Source organism: Oenanthe melanoleuca, chromosome Z (assembly GCF_029582105.1).
Source record: "Oenanthe melanoleuca isolate GR-GAL-2019-014 chromosome Z, OMel1.0, whole genome shotgun sequence".
Taxonomy (NCBI): domain Eukaryota; kingdom Metazoa; phylum Chordata; class Aves; order Passeriformes; family Muscicapidae; genus Oenanthe; species Oenanthe melanoleuca.
Window position 1 is genome coordinate 75,498,039 of NC_079362.1, and position 23,362 is coordinate 75,521,400.

Sequence of the window (23,362 nt, forward strand, 5' to 3'; positions counted from 1 at the left end):
CCAAACTCAGGTCTGAACAGAGTAGCTCGTTAAGGAAGAGCAAACAGCATTAATAAGCTCTCACACGGATGTGTTTGTGCCTGAGCTCACTGCAAAGTCATGGCTGTGGCTGCAGGGGCACATCTGTGAAGGCTGCAGAGCAATTCACACCACATCTGACTAAACCAGGCACTGGGAGGAAATGAGGCACCTCACCAGGGGCTTTGGGCAAAATTAGATACCAGAGTAATTAATTAACTGGTGAGAGAAATCACAGTCACAAGAATAAGACTGGACCACAGTGACAGTTCAAGGACTGCCTGTATAACAAACGTGCATTTTTAGGCCAGCCTGAGGGAGGATTTTAGGGAAATTAAATAATAAACAACAATCCATAGCTGCTGGAATGGTTTAATTTTGACTCTTTCAAAGAGCTCTCTGGTTTGGCAGACAGGAAAAAGCAGGAATTACCACCTCTATTCCTTACCAAGCACAGGGACACTTAAAAGTCTTCACGGCTGGGATGCAAGTCAGCAGCAGAATCCATTTTCCCAGGAGCCAAAGCTTGCCCAGTTCACTATATCATGACCTCAGCTATTTTAGGACCTCCTTTTGCCTGGGACTTGTCTCCAGGTTTTCAAAGATTTTGTTCCCACTTGAGTTGTTTATAGCTCTGAACACCAAAAATTCTGTAATTTTGTCTAATAATTGCATGAAGCCACTTATCTTTAAGTAAAATCTGGTTTTATTATAAGGAAAATTCCACAAGCATGGTGAAGAGGTTTTAGTTGGACATTGGGTTGGTTTTTTTTTAAAGCAAGAACTGCACCATTTTAAATCACTACAACAGAACATAAAGCAACATTCTCTTGCATCATGCCTCTGCTGCTCCTCTTCATGAAAAAAGGCATATTTCAAGGAAAATAATTAAGGGAAGTATCACATCAAGACTTTCTGCTTTTAGTAAGCTAAGTAAATTTTGTATGTAGCATAACTCCTTTAGCTCATCCATAGATTTGACATGAAAAATCTAAATTCTTCATAGGCAGATGATGAGCTATTGCTGTCACAATGCAGTCCACAGATCTTCACCAAGAACAGATAAAGCCTTTCAAGTATTGCACTAGCACTTAGTGACATCAAGATGCTAAAATACATTTACCTTCCATAGATAAATTTATTTTTACGTTATTTAACCTAAACTCTAATCACACCAAACAGATGGTAGATGAAAAGTAGCTTCAGCAAGAAAAATACAAGAACTTCAGCTTTCAAATATTTTAAATAAACAAATGAGCCAGCTGCCATTTTAGTGGCAAAAGAGAATCTCTCCTGCAAGCAATAAAGTTTTTTTATTCAGTTAAAATGTGCAAAGAAAAAAGTCTCAAAGTGAGAGGAATATCAGCAGTTCATACTGGACATGAGGGAATAAAATCCTTAGGAATTAACTCCTTTAAGCCATTTTCTTGTCATGAACAGCTGTGGATCTCTTTACAGCACTTCCATTTGCAATGCCATTGCTTTCAAACTGCAAATAAAAAACATTAATGAGATTAGTGAGATGTCAAATTAGAACTTCACACCTAAAACAGGAACAGCTGGTGACAAAAATGGCTTTTAGAAGCAAGGTCAGTAAAGATCTAAGAAGAAATATGGGGCAAGAACCAAAAGTTGTGGTGTCTGTATAGATTTACAAATAACTTTTGCTTCAGGGGAAAGGGAGGAGTGAGGGCAGCAACAACATTTACAAGTCCTTGCATTGTGGCAGAAGATAAAGAATAAAAGCACAATTTACATGCACTAAGCATGCTCCCCCATTATGAGCAGGAGAGCTGGCTGAAGAAAGGGGCTGTTTCTAATTTCTGCTTCACACATCTTTGTGATTTACCAGATATTTGACTTTTCTTCTCTAAAAGAACAGCCAGTTGTGTAAAAAAAAAAAAAAAAAAAATTAAGCTATTTCAGGATATGGGCCCAATTCCTATTCCCCCAAGACCGGAAGCGTCTTGAAGCAACTACTTCTAACTGGCACAGCAGTGGCAAATTTTCTAAGAAAACAGCCACCAAAATAACAGTAAAAACACCCAACTATTCACCCTCCTGTGTTGCCTGCCCTGAGCTACCACTGGGTGGCTCATCCTGGAGCTTCCCCCCTCTTAGCTGGGTGAATTAATCTTACTTTATGGCTTCCATATCCATCCTCCTGGTCTCTTTTGGCAGCTGCAGGTCCCTGAGCATCCCCAGCACTGCCTCCTGGCCCCTGCTTGGTGTCTGGTAACTCCTGCACAGCCTTTTTGGGCCAGAGGCGCTTGATGAAGGGAGCAATCACGGGGTAGAGGTAGGGCTCCAAGAACTTCTTGTAGACCCAGAGCAGAACGGGGATCACGATGCAGGGAATGCACACCATGGCTCCCTCCTGTGCTGGGAAAGAGATGGTGAGAGGGGAGAAAAACAGCTTAGGATGGCAGCATTTGTATGCCACAAGCTGAGAAAACAGTACTCCCACAGTAACTAAAAACTGTGTTCAATATTCAAACATAAATCATTCTTTAATCGTAAATTAGATGCCAAAATTTCAATAATGCTGTTATAAAGCCCCCAACAAAGGGAACATTCTTGGCATTTTAACAGTAAATCCAAACAAATTTTCTATTAATTCACCAGTCCTACAGATGCAAATAAGAAAAACAAATTCAGGAAATAAGAGTTTTTGCTTAAACAACATAAAAGCAGTTTAAACAGCAAGCTGCCAATATTAGCCCAGTTCATCTATATTAAGACTCCAAAGGATTTGTTTTGCTCAATCCATTTTTATTTAAGGAAAAATTAGACAGCAGAAAACCAATCCATCCAATGGGTTGCTACTACTGAAGGGCAGGACAGTGGGAAAGGGAAAAAAAAATCCAGTTGGGATTTGAGAGAATTAGAACACGGCTTACTTTCTTCCTTCTGCCTCACACCAACCCCATACAATGAACTATTAGAAAATGAGCCATGCCCTCACTCTGAAACCCCCAAGTCTTCAAAATTTGCACCAGTTTATACTAAAAAAACAAAAAGCCAAAAAAACAAAAAAAAACCCCAAAAAACCAAAAAAACAAAGCAAAGGGGCAGAGAGGTCCAGCTGGGAGAGGAAGCAGTTAATTAGGACTAGACCAGTGCCAGTGCTGACAAGCAATATATTAGACACACTCTGCTGCCACACAACTTTGCCCTTCACAGTCCCCCTCTCCAGGCTGCTGACATCTCAATTCTCACACCAAGAAGCAAAACAAAAGCTTTCCAAGTGGAGAATGAAGAGACAGATGTGCACACTTAACTAGGGACCAGTTTTGCTTTTTTTTTTAAATGCTATCCTGAAGATTTTTAGCCCTGTGGAAAAACAGAGTATCAGTTTCCAGCTGACTACTTCCAGGTTCTGTTCTGACTGCTTCAAATACACAAATATAGTTTAAATCTACTCTGTGAAGTCAGAGAGGAATCCTATATTGAGACAACACAAATTACTTAATCCCTTAAAATTATTTTAAAAAATATTTCATATTCTGTCTCCACCAGAACTTCCTAAATATTAAACTTCCATCAAAATGTGGATTCATCCAAGAGCTGTAGAAAGTGGCTGCAGGAAACACCTCAGGCTGAAGAATCAGTACAGAATTATTTGGGTTAGAAGAGAGCTTTAAAATAATTTCCTTCTATCCCCTGCCATGGCAGGGACACCTTCCACTGTCCCAGGCTGCTCCAATTCCCATCCAGCCTGGCCCTGGACACTGCCAGGGATCCAGGGGCAGCCACAGCTGCTCTGGGCACCCTGTGCCAGGGCCTGCCCACCCTCCCACCAGCAATTCCTTCCCAATATCCCATCCAGCCCTGCCCTCTGGCACTGGGAGCCATTGCCTGTGTCCTGTCCCTGCATGCTCCCTCTTAGGGTAACAGGACGTGTTGTGTTGCCTCTGCAGCCACTTCGTGTCAAGATTCCTGACCAAAAAATCATCGGTACCTCCTCGTGATGCACCAGCGATCCCCGGGTCAGAGTGAAACACCGTCCTGATCGATCCCTTCGGGCACCTGGTGATGCTCCGTCACCTGGTCAGCGAGGAGAAAAAGAGAGGAGAGGAGAGGAGAGGAGAGGAGAGGAGAGGAGAGGAGAGGAGAGGAGAGGAGAGGAGAGGAGAGGAGAGTGAGGAGGTGGTGGGACAGACAATTTTTGTGCCGGGCGGTGCTGCGGGTCCCCGTGAGCCCCCACAGCGAGGCCAGCGCGGACGGCCAAACCTCGCCACGGCACGGCTTTATTCCCCGCGGCTGGAAAACGCTACACGGGCAAAACCGCCGCGCTGTCCCCGTTTTCCATAAAGGACGAGCCGGCCCAGGAGGTTGGCGTTATGTCAGGCGATGCCGTTATGCTCTCCGAGGGCGGTTGGGGCCGGTAGCGTGGGCCTCCGGTTACCGGCGCCGCCGGGAGCGGGGCGGGGTGTGGGGGGCAGGATGGGGTGGGATGTGGGGGAGGAATCATTCCCAGCTCCCGGTGCTCCCGGGGCTCCCGGGGCTCCGCACTCACCTGCGCCCGCACCGGAACAGCCCCGCCCTTCCGGGGCGGTGCTTCCGGCCAATGGCAGGCGGCAGCGCGCCACGTGATGCGCCAGGCCCCGCCCCCACAGGCGGGAACAAGGACAAGAACTGGATTCGCGATTATTCCGGATTGGGAGGAGGGAGCTGTGGTGTGGTACCGGAAGCCCGCGGCTTTAAGATTCGGTATTGGGAAGGAATTGCTGGTGGGAGGGTGGGCAGGCCCTGGCAGTGCCCAGACAAGCTGTGGCTGCCCCTGGATCCCTGGCAGTGCCCTAGGCCACGTTAGATGGGAATTCGAGAAACCTGGGATAGTGGATGTTGTCCCCTGCCCAAAGCAGGGGGTGCATTGAACGCCCTTCAAAATTTCTCCCCAGCCAAACCACTCTGTGATTCCATAATATTCACTACCCCTGTCCCACAGCAACGCCCAGCCCCATGTCAGAACTTGTAGCAGAACAACACAATCAGTCCAAACTTCAAGATTTTATTTATGTACATCCGTCCACATCGATTTACTCCCGAGCCATTAGCTTTTGCTTCTTCAGCTTCTTCTGGGAGATCTGGGAAGCAAACACAGAAAGAAGAAAATGGTGAAATGAGACTTCCCAAAACATCCAAATATTATCTTTTAGAAGTGCTGAGAACTGTTAGAAATTCCCTCACAAATGATACATTCATCACACCTGCACATGAACAGGAATCCATACAAGCACTACATTACCAACAGGCTCTAAATTCAATTTATTTTATTGCACACACCAGGGTTCACACACACAGTCTGGGAATGCTGTAGGTGCTATGAGGGAGGGAAGAACCAAACCTCTGTGCAATTAAAAAATGGTTCTCAGGATTCTCAAGTAAGTAATACTCATGTTGAAAATTCTAAAATGGGGTTGCTCAGAAAAAGGCTATTTTCTTTTCATGGGCATTCCAAAGGTGTCCTAAGATAGTCATCACAGCAACCCCTCTCTCTGCCAGACCCTGGTTCAAGACAGCACTACAGGAACAGAGCACACAACACGTGGTACCTTTTTCTTTTGGGCAACTTCCTCCTCTGGCTTGGGCACGATCTGCTCCTTCTCGGTGAGGATCATCTCGATGTGGCACGGGGAGCTCATGTAGGGGTTGATCCTGCCGTGTGCCCGGTACGTGCGCCGGCGCATCTTGGGAGCCTTGTTCACCTGGATGTGCTCGATGACCAGGGAGTCCACATCCAGACCCTGCCAAGGAACAACATCTGTGACCCATTTCTGTCTTTAAATAACTCACCTCTGCAGCAAAAATATAATTGTCACAGACACCGCTACTGGTCAATGAAGTAGCCACGCTTGGTGGTGTCATGGAGCTGAAGGTTTTCCAAGGATCTGCCAATGGAACTTGGCAGCGTCACGGACTTACTAAGACAAGTGCTACCTAAAATCATAAGTAATTTAAAATTATGCTGATGGCTTATTGTCTATGGTTATTTTGTGGTTACTCAAAAATAGGTGGTCACCTATTACTCCAACACTGCCAACAAAGCTACCAAATTAAGCACTGTAACAAAGATAGCACCTGACCATGAGTCTACAGATTTCAGATCTGAACAGCATTTTTTGTGAAAAATTTTTAATTTTCTTTTTCCCTGTGAAAAATTGTTGTTGCCATTTTAACTTAAATACACAAAGCCCAGTTTAAACAGGGAGCCACACCAAAGACTCCATACAATCCAGTTTTGTGAACAAAGCAGGTGGCAAGTGGCTCTCCAGGTCAGTGACACCCAGGGGTGCTGACAGAGAGCATGACACCACCACTCTGTGCTCAGAAACACCCACCTTGAGCTCGGCGTTGCTCTCTGCATTCTTCAGCATGTGCAGCAGGAACTCTGCGCTCTTCTTGGGCCAGCGGCCCTGTGTCCAGCCCCACTGCTTGGCCTGGAATGAGAGGACAACAATGGCAGTCCTGCTTTTGGCCTGGTCCAACTCAAGTTCAGTTACACTTAATACACCTTTAACTTGCTGTTATCACAGAATGGTTTGGGCTAGAGGAGACCCCCAAGTTCACCCAATGCCACCCCTGCCATGGACAGGGACACCTTCCACTGTCCCAGTGTGCTTTAACTCCCATCCAGCCTGGCCTTGGGCACTGCCAGGGATCCAGGGCCTGCCCACCCTCCCACCAGCAATTCCTTCCCAATATCCCATCCAGCCCTGCCCTCTGGCACTGGGAGCCATTGCCTGTGTCCTGTCCCTGCATGCCTTGTCCCCAGTCCCTGTGCAGCTCTCCTGGAGCCCCTGCAGGCCCTGGCAGGGGCTCTGAGCTCTCCCTGGAGCTTCTCTTGTGCAGCTGAGCACCCCCAGCTCTGCCAGCCTGGCTCCAGAGCAGAGGGGCTCCAGCCCTGGGGGGATCTCTGCGCCCTCCTCTTGATTTTCTCTAAGAGGTCAATATCCTTCCTGTGCTGAGCACCCCATATTTTATGGATTACAATGGATTGTAAACTATACTATTCTGTTGTGCACCAAACAAACCCAACAAGATTTAATCCCTTGACTTGATGCTGCCAAATAGATGCAGACACTCCAAGCAGATGCATCTTCTGGAATTAATAGCCACTCTTCTCTCCCTCTTGAGCAACCCAATCTAGAAGAAGGTGTCCCTGCCCATGGCAGGGGACTGGAGTGAGATGAGCTCTGGGGTCCCTTCCAACCCAAACCACCCTGTGTTTTTGCGTTTTAATGCAAGTTTACCATCAGCAATGACAGACCGTGTCCACACCATCCCTACATCACCTTCTCTTGAGCCAAAGGCTCCTTGCCAGGTTTCCCAGGAGCTCACCTGGGCACACCTCCCGACGCCGCCGTTGTAGCGCCGGAAGGGGACACACTGCTTCTTGAGGGTGACATCCTTCAGGTACTTGGTGGCCTTGCGGATGTGCATGCCCTTGATGGCCTGCGCCGTCTCTCGGGTGTTCTGACAACACAAGGCACAGAAAAGATCCTCTGAACAATCTTTGAAAGAGACAGCATGAGCACAACCACTCCTCTGTCCTCCCTCGGTACAGTTCTTTTGGCTACAAAGGAAGCACTTACCAAAAGAGATCCAAGATGAAGAATCAAAAATAATTAACTATTTTTTCTTTTGTTACCCACTTTTCTAACCCTTGGTATGACTGCCACTTTTGAATTTCTGGCACCAGCACACCTTTTTTTTTTTACCTAGTGGCTAAATCCAATAAGGAAATTTGTAACTCTTAATAATATTGTGATTTAAGTACTTATACTTTTCAAAGCTCCTCTTTGGTCAATACTCTAAAAAAGCTACAACTGGATGTATAAATTCTTACTAAAATGCCAAATACAGACCCTCACAATAATCCATGAAGAAACACATACGCCCAATTGTTAACAATGTTACTTTCTCTGAAAGAATTGTAAGAGGAGAGAAGGCTCAGAAACAAAAATTAAGGATAAAATATCAGTCTTCTAAACAGCATTTACTAATTGTGTAAGCCACCTCCAACTATAATCCTAGCTGTTCATAAAGTGGAAACTTTGCATTATACAAAGCAGAAAACCACTTAGTTCTGGTTTTGTTATTAAACAACATTTCTGAATTATTTTCTGCACTTAAGCCTTTTCCAAAGGAACTAAGGTCTTTGTGTTTAACACCACACAGCCAACAAGAGTATGAGAAATGAGACATATTTCATACCCAACACAAGCCAAGTGTCTAATAAATTCATTTTAACTGTTTCGCTGCTGTATTTTGTTATCTGAATTAGACAAGGACAATTTTAGGATCCAGACTCTTAATTTTTTTGTGGATGGAGACCATTCCAGGCAGCAAACAGAATCCTTTAACAGTTAAAAAGTAAAAGGTACTTTCTTAAAAAGAGGGCTCAGATGGAATACTGGGAAGGAATTGCTGGCTGGGAGGGTGGGCAGGCCCTGGCACACGGTGCCCAGAGCAGCTGTGGCTGCCCCTGCATCCCTCGAAATTTCCATGGCCAGGTAGGATGGAAGCTCAATCCCTAACCACGGCAGAGGGAAAAAGGAGATTATCTTTACAATCCCTTTCAATCCAAGCCAGTCTGTACCTATTTAAAAAAAAATAACAAAAACTAACAAAAATAAGTAAAACAGCAAATTAATTCGCAATTCTTGCTAATCACACGCTTCTTACCTTGAAGTGCACACGCAGGTTAGATCCCCGCGACTTGCATGCTGCAAGAGACAAAAAAGACAAAGATTTAGAATCAAAACATCACTGGCTTCCGTGAAATTTCACACGAACTCTCCCAAAGCAGCAACTCACATTTCGTGGGGTTCTCCGGATCCAGGGAGTAGCGCACCATCTTGAGAGCTCAGCTGAAAAACACAATTACAACATATTAGACTTCCAAAAGTCGCACGCAGGACCTGGACTGCTCCCCTTACCACCGCAGCTGCTCAGGAATTACATGTTTTTTTCACAGTTACATCCAAAGGTGTCCTAAGAAAGTCATCACCGCAGCCACGAACTGTCTCAGGCCTGCTCCTTCCCCGCACCCGCACCAACCCTCTCGCGCGGCATCCCGGGGGATACCGCGGGCGCCGGGCATGTCGCAGCTATCCCTGTGTCCGGGATGCTGGTGCCGGCGGGGATGGGACGGGATGGGGGCGGATGGCGGCGGATGGCGCGGGACCGGCCCGGCCATGGCTCCTCACCTCGGGGTGGCGGCCGCAGAGGAAGGGGAAGGGCGGGGCGCGCCACCAGCGCGAGAACGTCTCGCGAGATCTCGTTCGGGGGCGGGGCCGGGGCCGCTCCGCCCCAAACATGGCGGCGGGGTCTCGCCGTGAGGGCGGGGTGTACACAGAGCGGTTGTGTCGCTCTCCCCGTGAATAAAGCGTGGCGTGGGGAAAGACACCGCGGTATTCATACTGCCATGAGGACAGACAGCGCGGTATTCACCTTCAACTCATGGTGCAGGTGCTTTTAGTGAGGAAGTCAGCGTGCGTCTAGCACAGCGCCACCAGCCGCCCAAGGGAGGGCATTGCCCCGCTGCGAGCTGGTGCGGACCCAGCTTGAACGTTGGTCAGTGCAATACAAGAAAGATGTTAAATGGTTAGTGCCAAAATGATGGCTACAGAAATGGTGAAGGGTCTCGAGGAGGAGCCGTATGAGCGGCGGCTGAGGGCATTTGGTCTGTTCAGCTGGAGGAAGAGGAGACTCGTCGCAGTTAAAACTTCCTCTTGAGGGAAGAGGAAGGTCAGTCAGTGATCTCTCTGGTGACCACTGACAGGATCCAGGGAAGGGCTGGAGCTGTGCTAGGGTGGTTTAGGTGGGATTTCAGGAAAGGTTCTTTGCCCAGGGAATGGGCACAGCCCCGAGGCTGCCAGAGCTCCAGGAGAGTTTGGACACTGCTCCAGGGTGGGATTGGTGAGGAGCTGGACCCCACGGTCCCTTGAGTACTTTCCCGCTCAGGATATCCTGTGGTTCTGTGAATCAGTCAGTCAGGATCGTTCAGGTTGGAAAAGATTTCTGAAATCATCGAGTCCAACCTGTGGCCCATCCTCACCGTGTCACCAGCCAAGAACACTCAGTGCCACGTCCAGGCCTTCCTCGGACCCCTCCAGGGATGAGAACTCCAACATCTCCCTGGGCAGCCCCGTCCAAGTCCTTTCCATGAGGAAATTCCTCCTGAAGTTCAGCATGAACCTCCCCTGGTACAACTTGAGGCCGTTTCCTCTTGCCCTGTCTCTTGTTCTCAGGGAGCAGAGCCCAACCCCCAACCTGAGAGCACAGAATTATTACATTTGGAAAAGACCTTTAAGATAATCTAACTCTTAACTATTTTAAGATAGTCTAACTCTCATCCCAGCAGCCATCACTAAATTCACCATTAGATGGCAGCTCAGGATGGGAGTAGAGCAGCAAGCACATTGCTCACAGAGGTGTCCAGGAGGGAGATTCATTCAAATTCATATATATAAACCTCAACTGGTATTTACTGCACCATTAAATAATAATCACAGACTAACTCATTAAAATAAAAGATTTTTCTTTCCCATTTGAGGCAGCATTTGTGACTAGAACTGCTTGGAAAGTAGCTCAATGAAAGCAAAATGTTTCCTGGGAGAGATGCCCAGCTGCAGCAAAAGTCTCATTGAGAAAAAACTGACTAGAATGGGGGGAAAAAAGAAGAGGCATATTCATGAGAAAGCAGTAATTTGGTGTGCATGCACCTCCTCAGCATGAGAGTCTGGTTTAGCTCTGAGTTTAGAAATAAGCAGAGGAAGAGATTGCTGCCCATGTAGACCATATAGATGCTATGAGCAGGAAGCTATTTCTGGATCTCTTCTTTAGGGCTAAAAAGCCTCACAGCTCTGCAGCTAGGATTTCATCCAGATGGGAAGAGGAAAGTATTTGAGCTATCACAAGTATTTACATGGCTAAAAGCTGTAGGAGCTCTACTTGTTACTGTAGCTCTCATTTACCTGCCTTAAAATGTGCCTTTTTCTTTGGTTTCATGGAAGCTCTGTACAAAGTCTCCAAGCAAATTTTCTGTTTTCAAAGACTGAAACATGCTGGAGTGTAGGCAAATACTATTTCTTCTCTTTATTGTAGAATCACAGAATGGTTTGGAAGGAACCTTAGAGATCATCTCATCCCTGCCATGGACAGGGACACCTTCCACTATCCTAGACTGTTCCAAGACCTTTCCCTTCTGGCCTTGGACGCTTCCAGGAATCCAGGGGCAGCCACAGCTTCTCTGGGGAGCAGTATATAGCACTAAGTTTCCAGGTACAATAAATTAAAACCAGCTAAAGCTGAGGTCCTCAGACACTTCCACAGCCTTACCCACCCTACTGTGGGAATGCCCTCTCTGAAGACTCCTGAATGCAACTCTTCTTCATCCTTTCTGCCATTCCCTCTGCACCTTCCTCATTTTTTTGCTGCGGTCTTTCCATGGGGAGCACCTTTACACACAGCTGCTTGTCAGCGGAGCACAAAAACAAGGAGACATTCAAGGAAAGCTGGAGGAGAGGTGTAAAACAAGTACTTGACACATGATGGGGATTATCACCTGGGTTCATCAATTAAACCTAAAATAAATACATTTTCTGTTTCTCTACAGGTGGAACTATTTTGCTCAGCTGCTAAAGATTTGCAGTGGTGGAAGGGTAGCTCAGAATCATGGAATATCCTGAGCTGGAAAAGCCTCACCAGGGTCATGGAGTCCAGCTGCTGGCCCTACACAGGCACTCCAACAATCCCACCCTGTGCATCCCTGAGAGCATTGTCCAAATGCTCCTGCAGCTCTGGCAGCCTCAGAGTTGTGCCCATTCCCTGAGATGTATGTTTTCAGCTTTGTTGAGAACTTGACAGGAGCTCTTATGGGCAGCCTAGCACATACCTGGTGCTGGGATCAGGGCTGAGGCAGCTGAGCTTGTGCCCTAGCTTTCATGATTTCATGATTCCCCCACTGCACCACCTGCCTGGGATATTTGGGTTGTATCAGCTGACTCCAAGGAAGCTTTTGGATCCTAAGCAGAAAATTCACTCAGGTAAGTCCAGAATTGTATTCTTGAAAACTCCCGCGTTGGAAGCAGCTGCCTGCTAATTGTACTGGAACCTCAAATCCACAAGACTTGACATCAGACTCCTGTGTTGCCATCCCTCTTGCTGCTCTGTCAGTACTGCCCAGCCCCAGTGCCTGTGCTGTGCACACCCAGGGAGATGTTGCTGTCCCAGAAAGTACAGAAAACACACACCCATCTGTGCTTGGGCCCAAGCAGAGCCTCTGCTTTGTGCTCTGGGAGCTCCTGCTGAGAGCACCCTCCTGTGAAGGGTTGATCACAATGGCTGCAGAGTTTTCTGCCATCTCCTTTGGTCTGGAGCTGGGCTGGGGGAGCTGGGTGTGTTCACCTGCACAAGAGAAGGCTCCAAAGCAGAGCCTTCTGAAGGGGCTCCAGGAGAGCTGGAGAGAGACTTGGGGCAAGGGCTGGAGGGACAGGACACAGGGAATGGCTTCCCCCACCCAAAGGGCAGGGGTAGGTGGGATGTTGGGAAGGAATTCCTGGCTGTGAGGGTAGTGAGGCCCTGGGACAGGTTGCCCACAGCAGCTGTGGCTGCCCCAACTCTGGGAATGTCCAAGGCCAGCTTGGATGGGGCTTGGACCAGCCTGTGTTGGTGGAAGGTGCCCTTGTCCATGGCAGGGGTGAAACTGCATGAGTTTTGAGTCCCTTCCAACCCAAACCATTCACTGATCCCATGATTTTATCCTTTGGCTGTGCTCCTGGGGCTGGAACGGGGCTGTACCCCTTATCCTGCTGTGGAAAGGCCCAGCAGGCAGTGGGGAGTGTTCAGGTACAGGAGTGTTACCTCACATAAGTCCTTTTGTGTCTTTAGCTGTGAGTAAACAAGCAGCCTTATCAGTGCTACTGGGAGCCAAATGTGACAATTAGCCAATGTCCCTTATGGTCATCATCCCTCCTGGCCAGAGGGACAGGAGAGCTCCAAGACTGGAGTTCTGTTTTCACAGTCTGGGGTTATTTCTTTGTGGCAGCTCTAAAACCACATGGAGTTAATTTCCAGCCAGGGGACCTTCCTGCTCACCTTCCAGCCTGACATTCAGCTCAAGCACACACCTGGCTTGGGGCAGTCATTTCTGGCAGGGGGGTTTCTAAAAGCCACATGAGGGGGTGTAATAAAAACCCTGTAACACACAGAAACTCTGGGACTGACTAGCCAAGCTTAACTCCAGCTTGCTGAAACACACCTCATATCTGCCCTTCTACAGGAGAGAGCCTGGCCTGTTCTTTACACAGGAATGGAAACCAATTCCTCAAATCTTTTTGTAGATATCTTGGCATTTCTCTTAGAGACACAGATTTTGCAGTGCAAGGGTTATGTGGGGATATTAAACTGTCATTCATGAAATTGCACACAAATGGTTCCTTGTCCTAATGTTTAAGCAGAAAATCTTGAAGACAAAGACATTTTAAATTGAAACCAGCTTGAATGCTGCAAACTCTGAGGCTTCCAACCATCAGACAGCCGCCTGCACCAGTTTTATGTGAAATCTTCTCTGCTGACCATCCTACAGTCTCCTGCCCTGCTTGTCACAGATGCATGGCTCCTCCAGAAGCCTAGCTCAAACCCCACTGTTTGCCTTTTCGTCCCACAGTCAGCAAAACAGCAGCACTTGAACACATGGGAGGCAAATTCTCCAGCTAAAGGGCTCTCCACAAGCATCTTAAAATCTACTGACCCAGGCAGTGAGTCACAGGAGCAAGATCATAGAATCACAGAATCATGGAATGGTTTGGGTTGCAAGGGACTTGAAAGGTCATCCAGTCCCACCCCCTGCCATGAGCAGGAACACCTTCCACTGTCCCAGGTTACTCCCAGCCCCATCCAAACTGGCCTTTGGCACTTCCAGGGATGAGACAGTCACAGCTTCTCTGGGCAGCCTGTGTCAGGGCCTCCCCACCCTCACACAGAAGACTTCCTTCTCAGTATCCTGTCTATCCCTGCTCTCTGGCAGTGGGAAGCCATTGCCCCTTATCCTGTTACTCCATGGAAAAGGGGCAAATGCACCTCCAAAAGATGGACTGACCTTCATCAGAGATTTTCTCTGCATCAGTAATTCTGTCTTGGTCACTTGGAGCACTCAGTTATGTTATGTATTCCACACTGTGACTTTCAAGAAGAGATGCTTCCATAGGGAGCCAGAAGATCCTTACTTAAGCAGGTAAGTTATTTATATGCATATATTTATGTGCATTTATCTGTACATACATTAATAACTCATTGAAAATGTATCATCTAAAACATGAACAAAGAAAATGCTTTCGATTCCCTATGAGTCCTCCTAAAACACAGGAAATTCTTTATAAGGAGAGAGTAGCTGCCCATCCTATTTGAACAATTTATGTTGTGTGTATGCTGTACCCAGAGCAGGGGTGAGGAAAGAGCTGGGGAGCTCAGCGTCAGGGCAGCTGAGTATCTGTCCTCGCCGTCACCGCTGCTGAAGTGTGACGCAGCAGCCACAACTGCTGGTGACCTGCCTGACAGGATAATAGTCAAAACAACAAAAAAAACCCAAGAAACCACAGCAATCAGTGATGTTGTGTTAATACTCAACTTCTTTCGCATATTGTCCAGAGCTACAGGTTCGTTCACCCCGTAAACACCCAGCTGAAAGGGAATCACTGGAAAAACAAACCTTGTGTGTGATTAAATAACCTTGTAGCTAAAGTTTGTGTTTACTCAGTGCAGTTTTTGACAGCAAAGCCATTTACGCAGGTTGTGGAGGTCTATGATTGTTTCTCTTTGCTTTAATGGACAGGAATGGACAATCTCTGTGATGAGTGAATAAAGGCATCGTGTAAGTGCCTGATCACAAACATTTTCTGGGATAAATTACATCCTGGGTTTATATTTGCCCTAACCTGTTTAGTTTATAACCAAGAAGTATTTTAAATGTGCTTTTGATTAGTGAAACCTAAATTCTCCATGGAATCAGGGATATTGACCACAATTTAGTCACATATTAAACTATGGGGAATTCTGTTTAAAGAAAGGAGGATTCAGGGTTGAATCCTGAAACAGATGGGCCAGAGACAACATCGTGGGCAGCCAGCTCTGGCTGACTCTGCCTTGAGCTGCAGGAGGGTTGCTCTGGGAAGCCTCCTCTGACCCTTTCCAGCCTCAGCTTCTCTTGATCTGTGAATCCTGTCAACATTTCTAAAGCTGAGTGTGCCCTGTACTGGGAAACAGAGCCTCAAACTCCCTTTGTTGCACTGCATTTCCTAAACAAAATAGATCAAAGAATCCTCCTCCTCCTCTCCTCTGTTACAGTCATGATTATTGATGTGGCAGTGCTGGGTTGGCAGTTGGACTCAATCACCTTAGAGATATTTTCCACCCTTAAATGATTCCATGATTCTATAACTTTGTCAGCTGTTTTTGCAGCTGCTCCACTCAAGAGCTCCTCTGGATCAGCTGATAAACCACAACCAAACTCACTTTTCTCTTCCCGTGGCTTCTCCACCTCCCTGCTGGCAGACAAAGCATGCAGGGACCTGGGATAGGATCATCCTTGCACACAGGACCTGGCTTTGCAGAGCATGAATGATGCCTTTTAACACAACCTGTGCCAAAATTTTGGCCAGCAGACTTTTCTGTTAATGGCACAGCAAGAAGCAACAGCCCTGAACATCTAAACTTTATAGCAATCTTTGCAGCACCTTCATTTTTCAGCTCAGTACGTGGCTTTTGTGGTCATTCCTTACTATTCTTATGGTCAGAGATTCTTCCTAAGTTTATGATCCTTCCAGCTCTGATGACTGGATGGTGTTCGTCTCCACAAGACGCAAACAACTTTGATCCCAAATGTCACCTCTGATGTCATACCTCCCTCCCAGCTTACTCCATGGCTGTTTTCCAGTCATCCAGATACTTCCCTCTTTACTATTGCAACAACTTTGACAAGAGCCCCCTCTTTCAAAGTTTTCCCTATCTGTCTAGCTTATTAATCCTCTCTAGCTGCGCTGCCCTCCCCCTCTCCAGCCTCTCCCCTCTGCTCTGCCTGGTCTTTTCCAACATGCCTGGCCCAGTCACATGCGATGCTTGGGAAGGTCATATGATGGATAGGGACTTGCCGGGCAAGGCTGTGGCAGGGGGCCCCTAGAGCTAGCACACTTCCAGCTCCCCACCATCCCTCAGGCATCCACTATTCTGTGACTCACTCAGGTGTTGAACCTGCATCCTGTATCCTGCATCCTGCATCCTGCATCCTGTACCTGCACGGGCACGGGCATGTAAGGGAAGGCACAAGGAGTTGCACAAAGAGAGTTCCTTTCACAGAGCTGGTTAGTGTGATGGGTCCTGCGCTCATATCCCAGACTGGGAACATGTGCTGCTGCTGCTCCCCTGTCCTACCTGCCCAGCAGGCCTCTGCTTAGAAGATGCCAGCCTTGCTCTGTGAAGCGTACAGAATGGAATCCTAGAATGATGTGGGTTGGAGAGGATCCTCTCATTTCATTCCCCTGCCATGGGCAGGCACACCTTCCACTATCCCAGATTGCTCCAGCCTGGCCTTGGGCACTGCCAGGGATCCAGGGGCAGCCACAGCTGCTCTGGGCACCCTGTGCCAGGGCCTGCCCACCCTCCCAGGGAACAATTCCTTCCCAATATCCCATCCATCCCTGCCCTCTGGCAGTGGGAGCCATTCCCTGTGTCCTGTCCCTCCATCCCTTGTCTCCAGTCCTCCTCCAGCTCTCCTGGAGCCCCTTTAGGCCCTGGGAGGGGCTCTGAGGTGTCCCTGGAGCCTTCTCTTCTCCAGGTGAGCACCCCCAGCTCTCCCAGCTGGCTCCAGAGCAGAGGGGCTCCAGCCCTGCAGCATCTCCGAGCCTCCTCTGCACTGGCTGCAGCAGCTCCATGTCCTTGTGCTGCTGGAGCCCAGGGCTGGAGGCAGCTCTGCAGGTGGGATCTCACCTGAGCACAGGAGCACAGGGGCACAGGGGCAGAATGCCCCACCTTGACCTGCCTGTCACACTGCTAGTGATACAGCCCAGGCTATACCTGACCTGTACAGGGAAGCCCTTTTGTTTTTCCCCTGTCCTCACTGCAGTGTTTCTGCCTGTCTGGCCTTAGGCTGGGAAGTCCTGGGATGAATGTCAGCAGCATCTGTACATTGCAGATAGGAACATAAGTTCAAGGCACTGAGAAATTCCCCAAACTCTTTGTAATTAATTACAGAACCTTTGACTCTTCCTAATAAGCTCCACACTCAATAAACACAACAAATGGGACAAGTTAGGCAATTAGGAATAAATGGCCAGGAGGTGAAACAGAGCCTGATGAGGACCAGCATCCCATCATTCCATTGCAGACTCTGCAACCGATGTGGTAGGTGTCCTTCTAATTGAGACATAAGTAATTGAGTAATAAGACTGGATTCAGGAATGGGATAACTGATGAGTTGTCAAAGTAAAATGTACAACCTGGTGAACATCAAAATGAGTAATACTGTTGGTGTACATAAAGGCAACTTCTGAGAAAAGCAGGAGACTCCCTGTATTTCAAAGGGTGACTTGAGGCTTCCCCCTCTCTCAGGCAGAACCTCTCTCTATAGTCTGCATTGGTTGGAGAAGACAAATGGTTCAAAGGGGAGGGTAAAGAATGACCAGTGTGCTGGAGAACAAATGACACTGACCTTATGATACACAGCCTCATCTTGTGCAGCTTATTCCTGTCCTCAAGCTGTTTGTCACCCTTTTTCTTCACACAAAAGCTAGTGCGTAAAGTCTGTCTTTGTGGTTTAAAATACAATTCCTCTTCAGCGTGTGAATCACAGTGAAATACTGCCAAAGGGTCTCCTAAACACCGGCTGAATCAGCAATCAGCACCAGAAATAGATGAAGAATTTGTGTAAGATGACACAACAACTGCCCAGGAAGAAACAATTACCCAAGGTTTGCAACCATAAAGCTTGGGTACAAATTAACAGTAATGGTGAGAACTAACATTATGATTTTACAGGGCTTTGCTAAAATTAGTAATGATTTCATTTGTTTTAATAAAAAACTTTTTTCTTTCCAGTAGACACTGGAAGTGGAGTGGCATGCTCAGAGTTTCATCGGTTTAGGGTCCATCCAGATTTACAGGATCAGTTTTGAAAGCCTGAGATAGGTTATAAGAGGATTTAGGAGTGCTGAAAATTAATAATAGAATAAGAGAATGGGTTTGAGTATAAGTTAAAGATCCATATCTTTCCAAAGCCCCTGCCATGTGCAGGGACAGATTCCACTAGATGAGGTAGCTCCAAGTCCTTTGCAACCTACCTCCAGACAACCGGTTTGGGCATTAGTCTGGAGAGTTTTAAGAAAAGGAGATGTCAGCTGACTTGTTATTCTGCCAAAATGCCAAACTCCAAGATTTTTTGCCTGCTAATGACCAGAAGTAATCCCAAAGCCAGAGCTCTGCCCAGACCCATCTCAGTGGGCAGGAGAGCCACTGCCTCTCTGCCAGTTCTTACAGTCTCCACTGGCACTACAGCCCAGCTGAGTGTTGGATACACCTCCCTGGGTGCTACCACGTCCACTCCGCTCTTGGGCCAAACGTTCCTGCAGATTTGAAGAAAAAGCATTTGGATAAGGGTATGCACTCTGAAGCAGTCCCTAAAGCAAACAGCTGCCCTACCAGCTCTTCTCTGGACTCTCTAGCAGTCCCAGGTTCCTCTTATTTTAGTATTTTTTCTTTGCTGGATGCAGGAGACGTAAAGCACAAGCTGTATTGAGGCCTCACTATCCACCAGCTGAAGGATCAAATAATCACAAACCTCTGAGATGGTTCTCCAATCCCACCAAAACAGGATGTCAGAAAGGAGCAGAAGCAAATATCCCCCTGGCCACCCACAACACCTCTGCAGTGCCAATGGACTTGGCTCTAAGTCCACGTTCAAGCCCAGACATGCTCAGCATTCATCCAGCTTGGATGGAAAACTGATGAATTTTGTGTAAAAGCTTAAGAAGAGAGAAAATACATGTCATTCCTCGGCACAGGCCTAAAAGCATCCTTGTCTGCAGAGTGGATGGAGCAGGCCCACCGCACACCACTGGGCCTTGTGTCTGACACAAAGCAGCCGAGCAGCCTGGATCCGTCTCACGGACCATGAGACATGCTGGGAATGACAAGCTGAATTCCACTTGTCCAGTTGGGCACAGCAAACAGGCATCAGGACACACCGAGCTCTCTCTGGCTTCCAGCCTGAGCTCCTGCACAGCCCTGCTGGGACTAAAGGAGAGCAAGATCATTGAGGGTCTCACAGCAACCCAGGGAACCCAGGGACTCGTGCAAGACATGGGCAGGGGCGAAAAGAGATAAAAACCATCTTAAAAATCATTCCTGTTGCTCATATATGTCTGGGAAAACAGCAGAAGTTTGAAGAAGGAAGAAGAATTTTGTCTGTGCTGAAGGGTGGTCCAGAGGCAGGACCAGGATCCTGCCATGGGGAAGGGTCAGCCAGCAGGGATCAAAGCCTCCTGGAAACCTCCCAGTGGACGGCGATGTCTGGAGACAGGTACAAACTGTAACCCTGTGTGACAACGTTCACAAGAATTAGCATTTCTCAGGAATGCGGGGATTTACTCTTCAAGGCCCACCGTATCCGCGAGCACTACAGCCCAAACACTGCACCAACAGAGCATGTGTTTGATAAGAACCCAGGAACAGATGCCAGCGGATTTAATGTGGGACAGGAGGCCCATTGCAGGTTTGCAGACTGCTGGCAGGGTCAGCTGTAAATATTCCCTCACAATCAAAGGCATTCATCTAAGGATTACATGCTGGGGGCTTTGTGGTAAAGTAAATTTGCAACTAACAGGACCATTAATAGTCAGACAGTTTAGTGGGCTCACTAGCTGCCATTTATTTTCCCCCCAGTCATTTTTACTACATCTAAATACCATGGGGATGTGGGACTTGAATGAGGTGGCTTAAGAAATGAGCTTAGAAGAAGTAGGAGAAGGGGTTACCTCCAACAAAGAGAGCTCAACGGGAATCGAACAGGATATCAATAGTGGGTAAGGCCACTGAAGCATGTGAGCTGATTTCATAACCTGGTGGAGATTAGCCTCTTCTGTAAGCAAACAAACCTACATAGGGTTATGAAGTATTGGTCCTATAAAGTGTGTTCATAGAGGGGATGCATTTGAAAGGCTGAGGAGGGGAGGCAAAACTTTGTGGGCTAAGGAGTGGCTGTGAAACAAAGGCACCACAGCCTTTCACCCTGGTTTGACACTCTCAGAACAAAGACATCCAGAGCAGAAACTGTGCTGCAGAAATAATATGTGCCCCCTCTGCAGCGAGTACTAAGCATAAAATAATTGTGGTGGGATGGGATGATGACAAACCAAAAGTTCCAGGACTGAGCAGGCACAGGGTGATACAAGGATTAACCCAGGGTGATATTTCACTGGAGAGCTGCCTCTCCAGAATCTCTTGGGGATGCAGTCAGGTCTGCACCCCATCTAATGTGGGGGTCCTTCTCAGGCTTTTGCCCCAGCTCAGCACACCCCAAGGGTGCTGCCACCCTAGCCCTTCCCTCTCTCAGCTTGTTCACAGTCATCTCAGAAACAAACTAGGCAGATGGAGCCGTGTGGGAATCTAGCATCAATTCCATTGGATTATACTGCCTGTGTTTTGTAATTGAATAACTGTTTTATAACTTCAAAAAAAAAAAAAATCCCTTTCTCTCTCCTCCTCCTGTAAATCCTACTCCCCCTTTCACTGGAGAAAGGAAGAATCAGGCAGGAAGAATTGAGAGTGGATAAAACACTCTCAGGTTTCTGACACTGAATATCTGACCTAAAGCCATGACACAACTCGTTAGCTTGTTCAAATGAGAAATTCTTAATAGGAGCATCTTTAACTCTGGTTGGTATGCCATTGTTTTCAATAACCACTTCACAAGCCTAGGAGTCACAATTTTTCCCTGACAGGAGTGGCCAGGTGCTCCACTTGTGCCTTCCCAGAAATGTGAACACAGCAGGATGCAATCTTAGGAATACTGTACAAATCCCTCCTGCAGCCATTCATGTCAGCAGTGGTACCCTGTTCTGGGCTGCAAAACTCTCTCTGCTGCTCTTCCCACAGCAGGTCATTCGTGGGAGGATGAGGGATGCAATGTTAGCAGTGCTGTTCCTGCAAAAGGCTGCTGTTAGTTTTCTTTGTTGTCTGCAGAACTGCCCACAGTAGAATTACTCTACCTCTGCAGGTTTTTAAAGAGGTGGTGTGATGATGAAGGGTTTTCCCTTTTTCTTTAATGCTCAGCTCTTTAATGGTGTGGCCATTTCTGCAAGAAAAGCAGGTGTCTACATGGTAATTTTAAAAACAGAGGAAAAAGGCCTTAATGACTATTATTTTTTGGAAGTTTCCTGACTTCAGTCTCTTTGAATTCCTTTCTGCCAGGGATGCTGAATTCCTGCAGAAGACACTGAACATAACCCAGGTTTGAAATGCTCTTCTTGTGTAGAAACAGCATTGAAAGTGTCTCCTTGCTGGATGCACAGGTGTGGAAACCTCTCAAAATAGATGCCACTGCTGCTGTAAAACCTACTAGTTCTTCCCTGAGAGCACCAGTAGACTTCAGACACTTAAATATTTGGGCATCTTAATTTACATATCATACTGATTTTAGCCTTTTGTTACTAAAAGAAGCTTGACTACTCTCATATACCTTCTACCTCCACATTTCATGACTCTGCTCTGACTCACCATGTCTGGTGCTGAAGAAGAAATCAGACTCAGCCACCAGCACCCACCTGCAAAGAGCTTATGACTGCAGCTGAGTGGAACATTTTTCTATTTCCTATAAAAACGCCCATGATTTCAAAAACATTCCTCTTTTGCTTTTGGACTGAATTGAGACCTTTAGGAAATCATGTAGGAATGGAGCCAGGGAGAGAGGAAGAGAGCCAGAAAGACACCTCCAAGAGCACCCACTATCTTTGCAGGCACTGCCCCCCTCACACCAGCTGCATCCAACATCCTAAAGCCTCCAGCGTCCCTATAAGTGCTGTAACTCTTGAGCTTCCATGTCTTTTAAAGTGGATTATTATCCATTTCACCCCAGTTTATTATTTATTACTTATTACAATATCCAGAAATTCCATCTGGGAGCCATGAAATCTTTCCCAGTGAAAAACTAATCAAAACTAGGAATTTTTCCTCAGAATTTGGCTTAACGAACTGCTATTTTCCAAGCAGTTCTGGGTGGGAGCCTCCTTCCCCCCAGGCCACGAGGGTTACAGAGAGGTCAGTGTCGAGCCGCACTCTGTGAGTTGATACAGTGCCCATCACAACAGACCCTGAGCATCTCCCCAGATGATCATCACCTTTCAGCTGAAGCAGCCAGGGTTTATTTTGATGCACTTTTCCCTTGCTGTTGCTAAGCTATTCTCACTGCTACTGTCGTTCTTGGAAGCCAGAGGCAAAGACCAGGTCTCCTCTCCCAGAGGCTGGAGTTGCACAGACAAAAGCAGGACATTTAGAATAGCAAGAGACAACAGAAGAAGAATGAAAGACGTTGTGGTTAAACCATGATAATGTCATGGTGGTCAGCAGTCTGGAAGGGGTTTGTTGGCACCAGAAATTTTTTAAATGATGAGGCGTTTGGTGACAAAGTTTGGCTGATTCATTTCCTGCAGGAGTAAGTCCAGTAGTGGACAGCAGCTGAGAAATTTAGGTCCTTTCTGATTTAGGTCAGTGCTGTCAGGATGCTGCTCCTCGAGGGGGACCACACAGCTGCAGAGGAGAGGCCGCATCCTCAGGACATTCTGCTCAATCCCACACTCCCTGAGGAGCATGAGCATCATCTCCAGCCTCTGGAAACAGGACGTGCTTGACGAGATCCCAGAACATGTATTCACCCTGTGGAGTCAGAAATTGAGAGGTTCTAGGAATGATCCCCAAAGAGGAGAGGAGCAGCAGTCCCCAGTCACAGCCTGTCACGTGTAAGAGATCTATGAGGAAATGAAATGAAATGAAATGAAATGAAATGAAATGAAATGAAATGAAATGAAATGAAATGAAATGAAATGAATAGAATAGAATAGAATAGAATAGAATAGAATAGAATAGAATAGAATAGAATAGAATAGAATAGAATAGAATAGAATAGATTATTTCTGTTGGAAGTGACCTACAATGACCATCTAGTCCAACTGTCAATCCACACAGAGTCAGGAGGTGTCTGGGCTGAGGAAGGCTCAGAGATGTGGGGTACAAACTGAGTACCCTGAGAAAGCACTGCCAGAAAGTCAGATTATTCTCTCCATTTGTATCT

General features: G+C 47.1%; 2 protein-coding genes and 2 non-coding genes across 7 annotated transcripts; all 4 read right to left on the reverse strand.

Moving 5' to 3' along the window:
• Positions 1-701: 701 nt before the first annotated feature.
• On the reverse strand, positions 702-4,643 carry CZH18orf32 (chromosome Z C18orf32 homolog). Of its 3 annotated transcripts, none has more exons than XM_056514130.1 (4): positions 4,538-4,643; positions 3,980-4,065; positions 2,159-2,395; positions 702-1,507 (listed from the first exon to the last, which is right to left on the reverse strand). In XM_056514130.1, exons 3-4 carry the CDS (start codon positions 2,384-2,386, stop codon positions 1,433-1,435), a joined length of 303 nt encoding a protein of 100 aa, XP_056370105.1. In that variant the 5' UTR covers positions 2,387-2,395; positions 3,980-4,065; positions 4,538-4,643; the 3' UTR covers positions 702-1,432. The 3 variants fall into 3 exon arrangements, with proteins under 3 accessions (XP_056370105.1, XP_056370106.1, XP_056370107.1); XM_056514131.1 differs by having other exon boundaries at positions 2,159-2,400; positions 4,538-4,632; XM_056514132.1 differs by lacking the exon at positions 4,538-4,643 and adding an exon at positions 4,252-4,393.
• A 373-nt stretch (positions 4,644-5,016) lies between these two features.
• Positions 5,017-9,313, reverse strand: RPL17 (ribosomal protein L17). Of its 2 annotated transcripts, none has more exons than XM_056514128.1 (7): positions 9,234-9,313; positions 8,842-8,894; positions 8,710-8,750; positions 7,363-7,497; positions 6,363-6,461; positions 5,577-5,768; positions 5,017-5,108 (listed from the first exon to the last, which is right to left on the reverse strand). In XM_056514128.1, exons 2-7 carry the CDS (start codon positions 8,879-8,881, stop codon positions 5,061-5,063), a joined length of 555 nt encoding a protein of 184 aa, XP_056370103.1. In that variant the 5' UTR covers positions 8,882-8,894; positions 9,234-9,313; the 3' UTR covers positions 5,017-5,060. The 2 variants fall into 2 exon arrangements, with proteins under 2 accessions (XP_056370103.1, XP_056370104.1); XM_056514129.1 differs by having other exon boundaries at positions 9,112-9,236.
• On the reverse strand, positions 5,441-5,510 carry LOC130265657 (small nucleolar RNA SNORD58). The gene has a single exon (XR_008842652.1). It is a non-coding gene; the product is annotated as a small nucleolar RNA SNORD58 (small nucleolar RNA).
• On the reverse strand, positions 8,971-9,039 carry LOC130265661 (small nucleolar RNA SNORD58). Its single transcript, XR_008842656.1, has one exon. It is a non-coding gene; the product is annotated as a small nucleolar RNA SNORD58 (small nucleolar RNA).
• Positions 9,314-23,362: the final 14,049 nt, after the last annotated feature.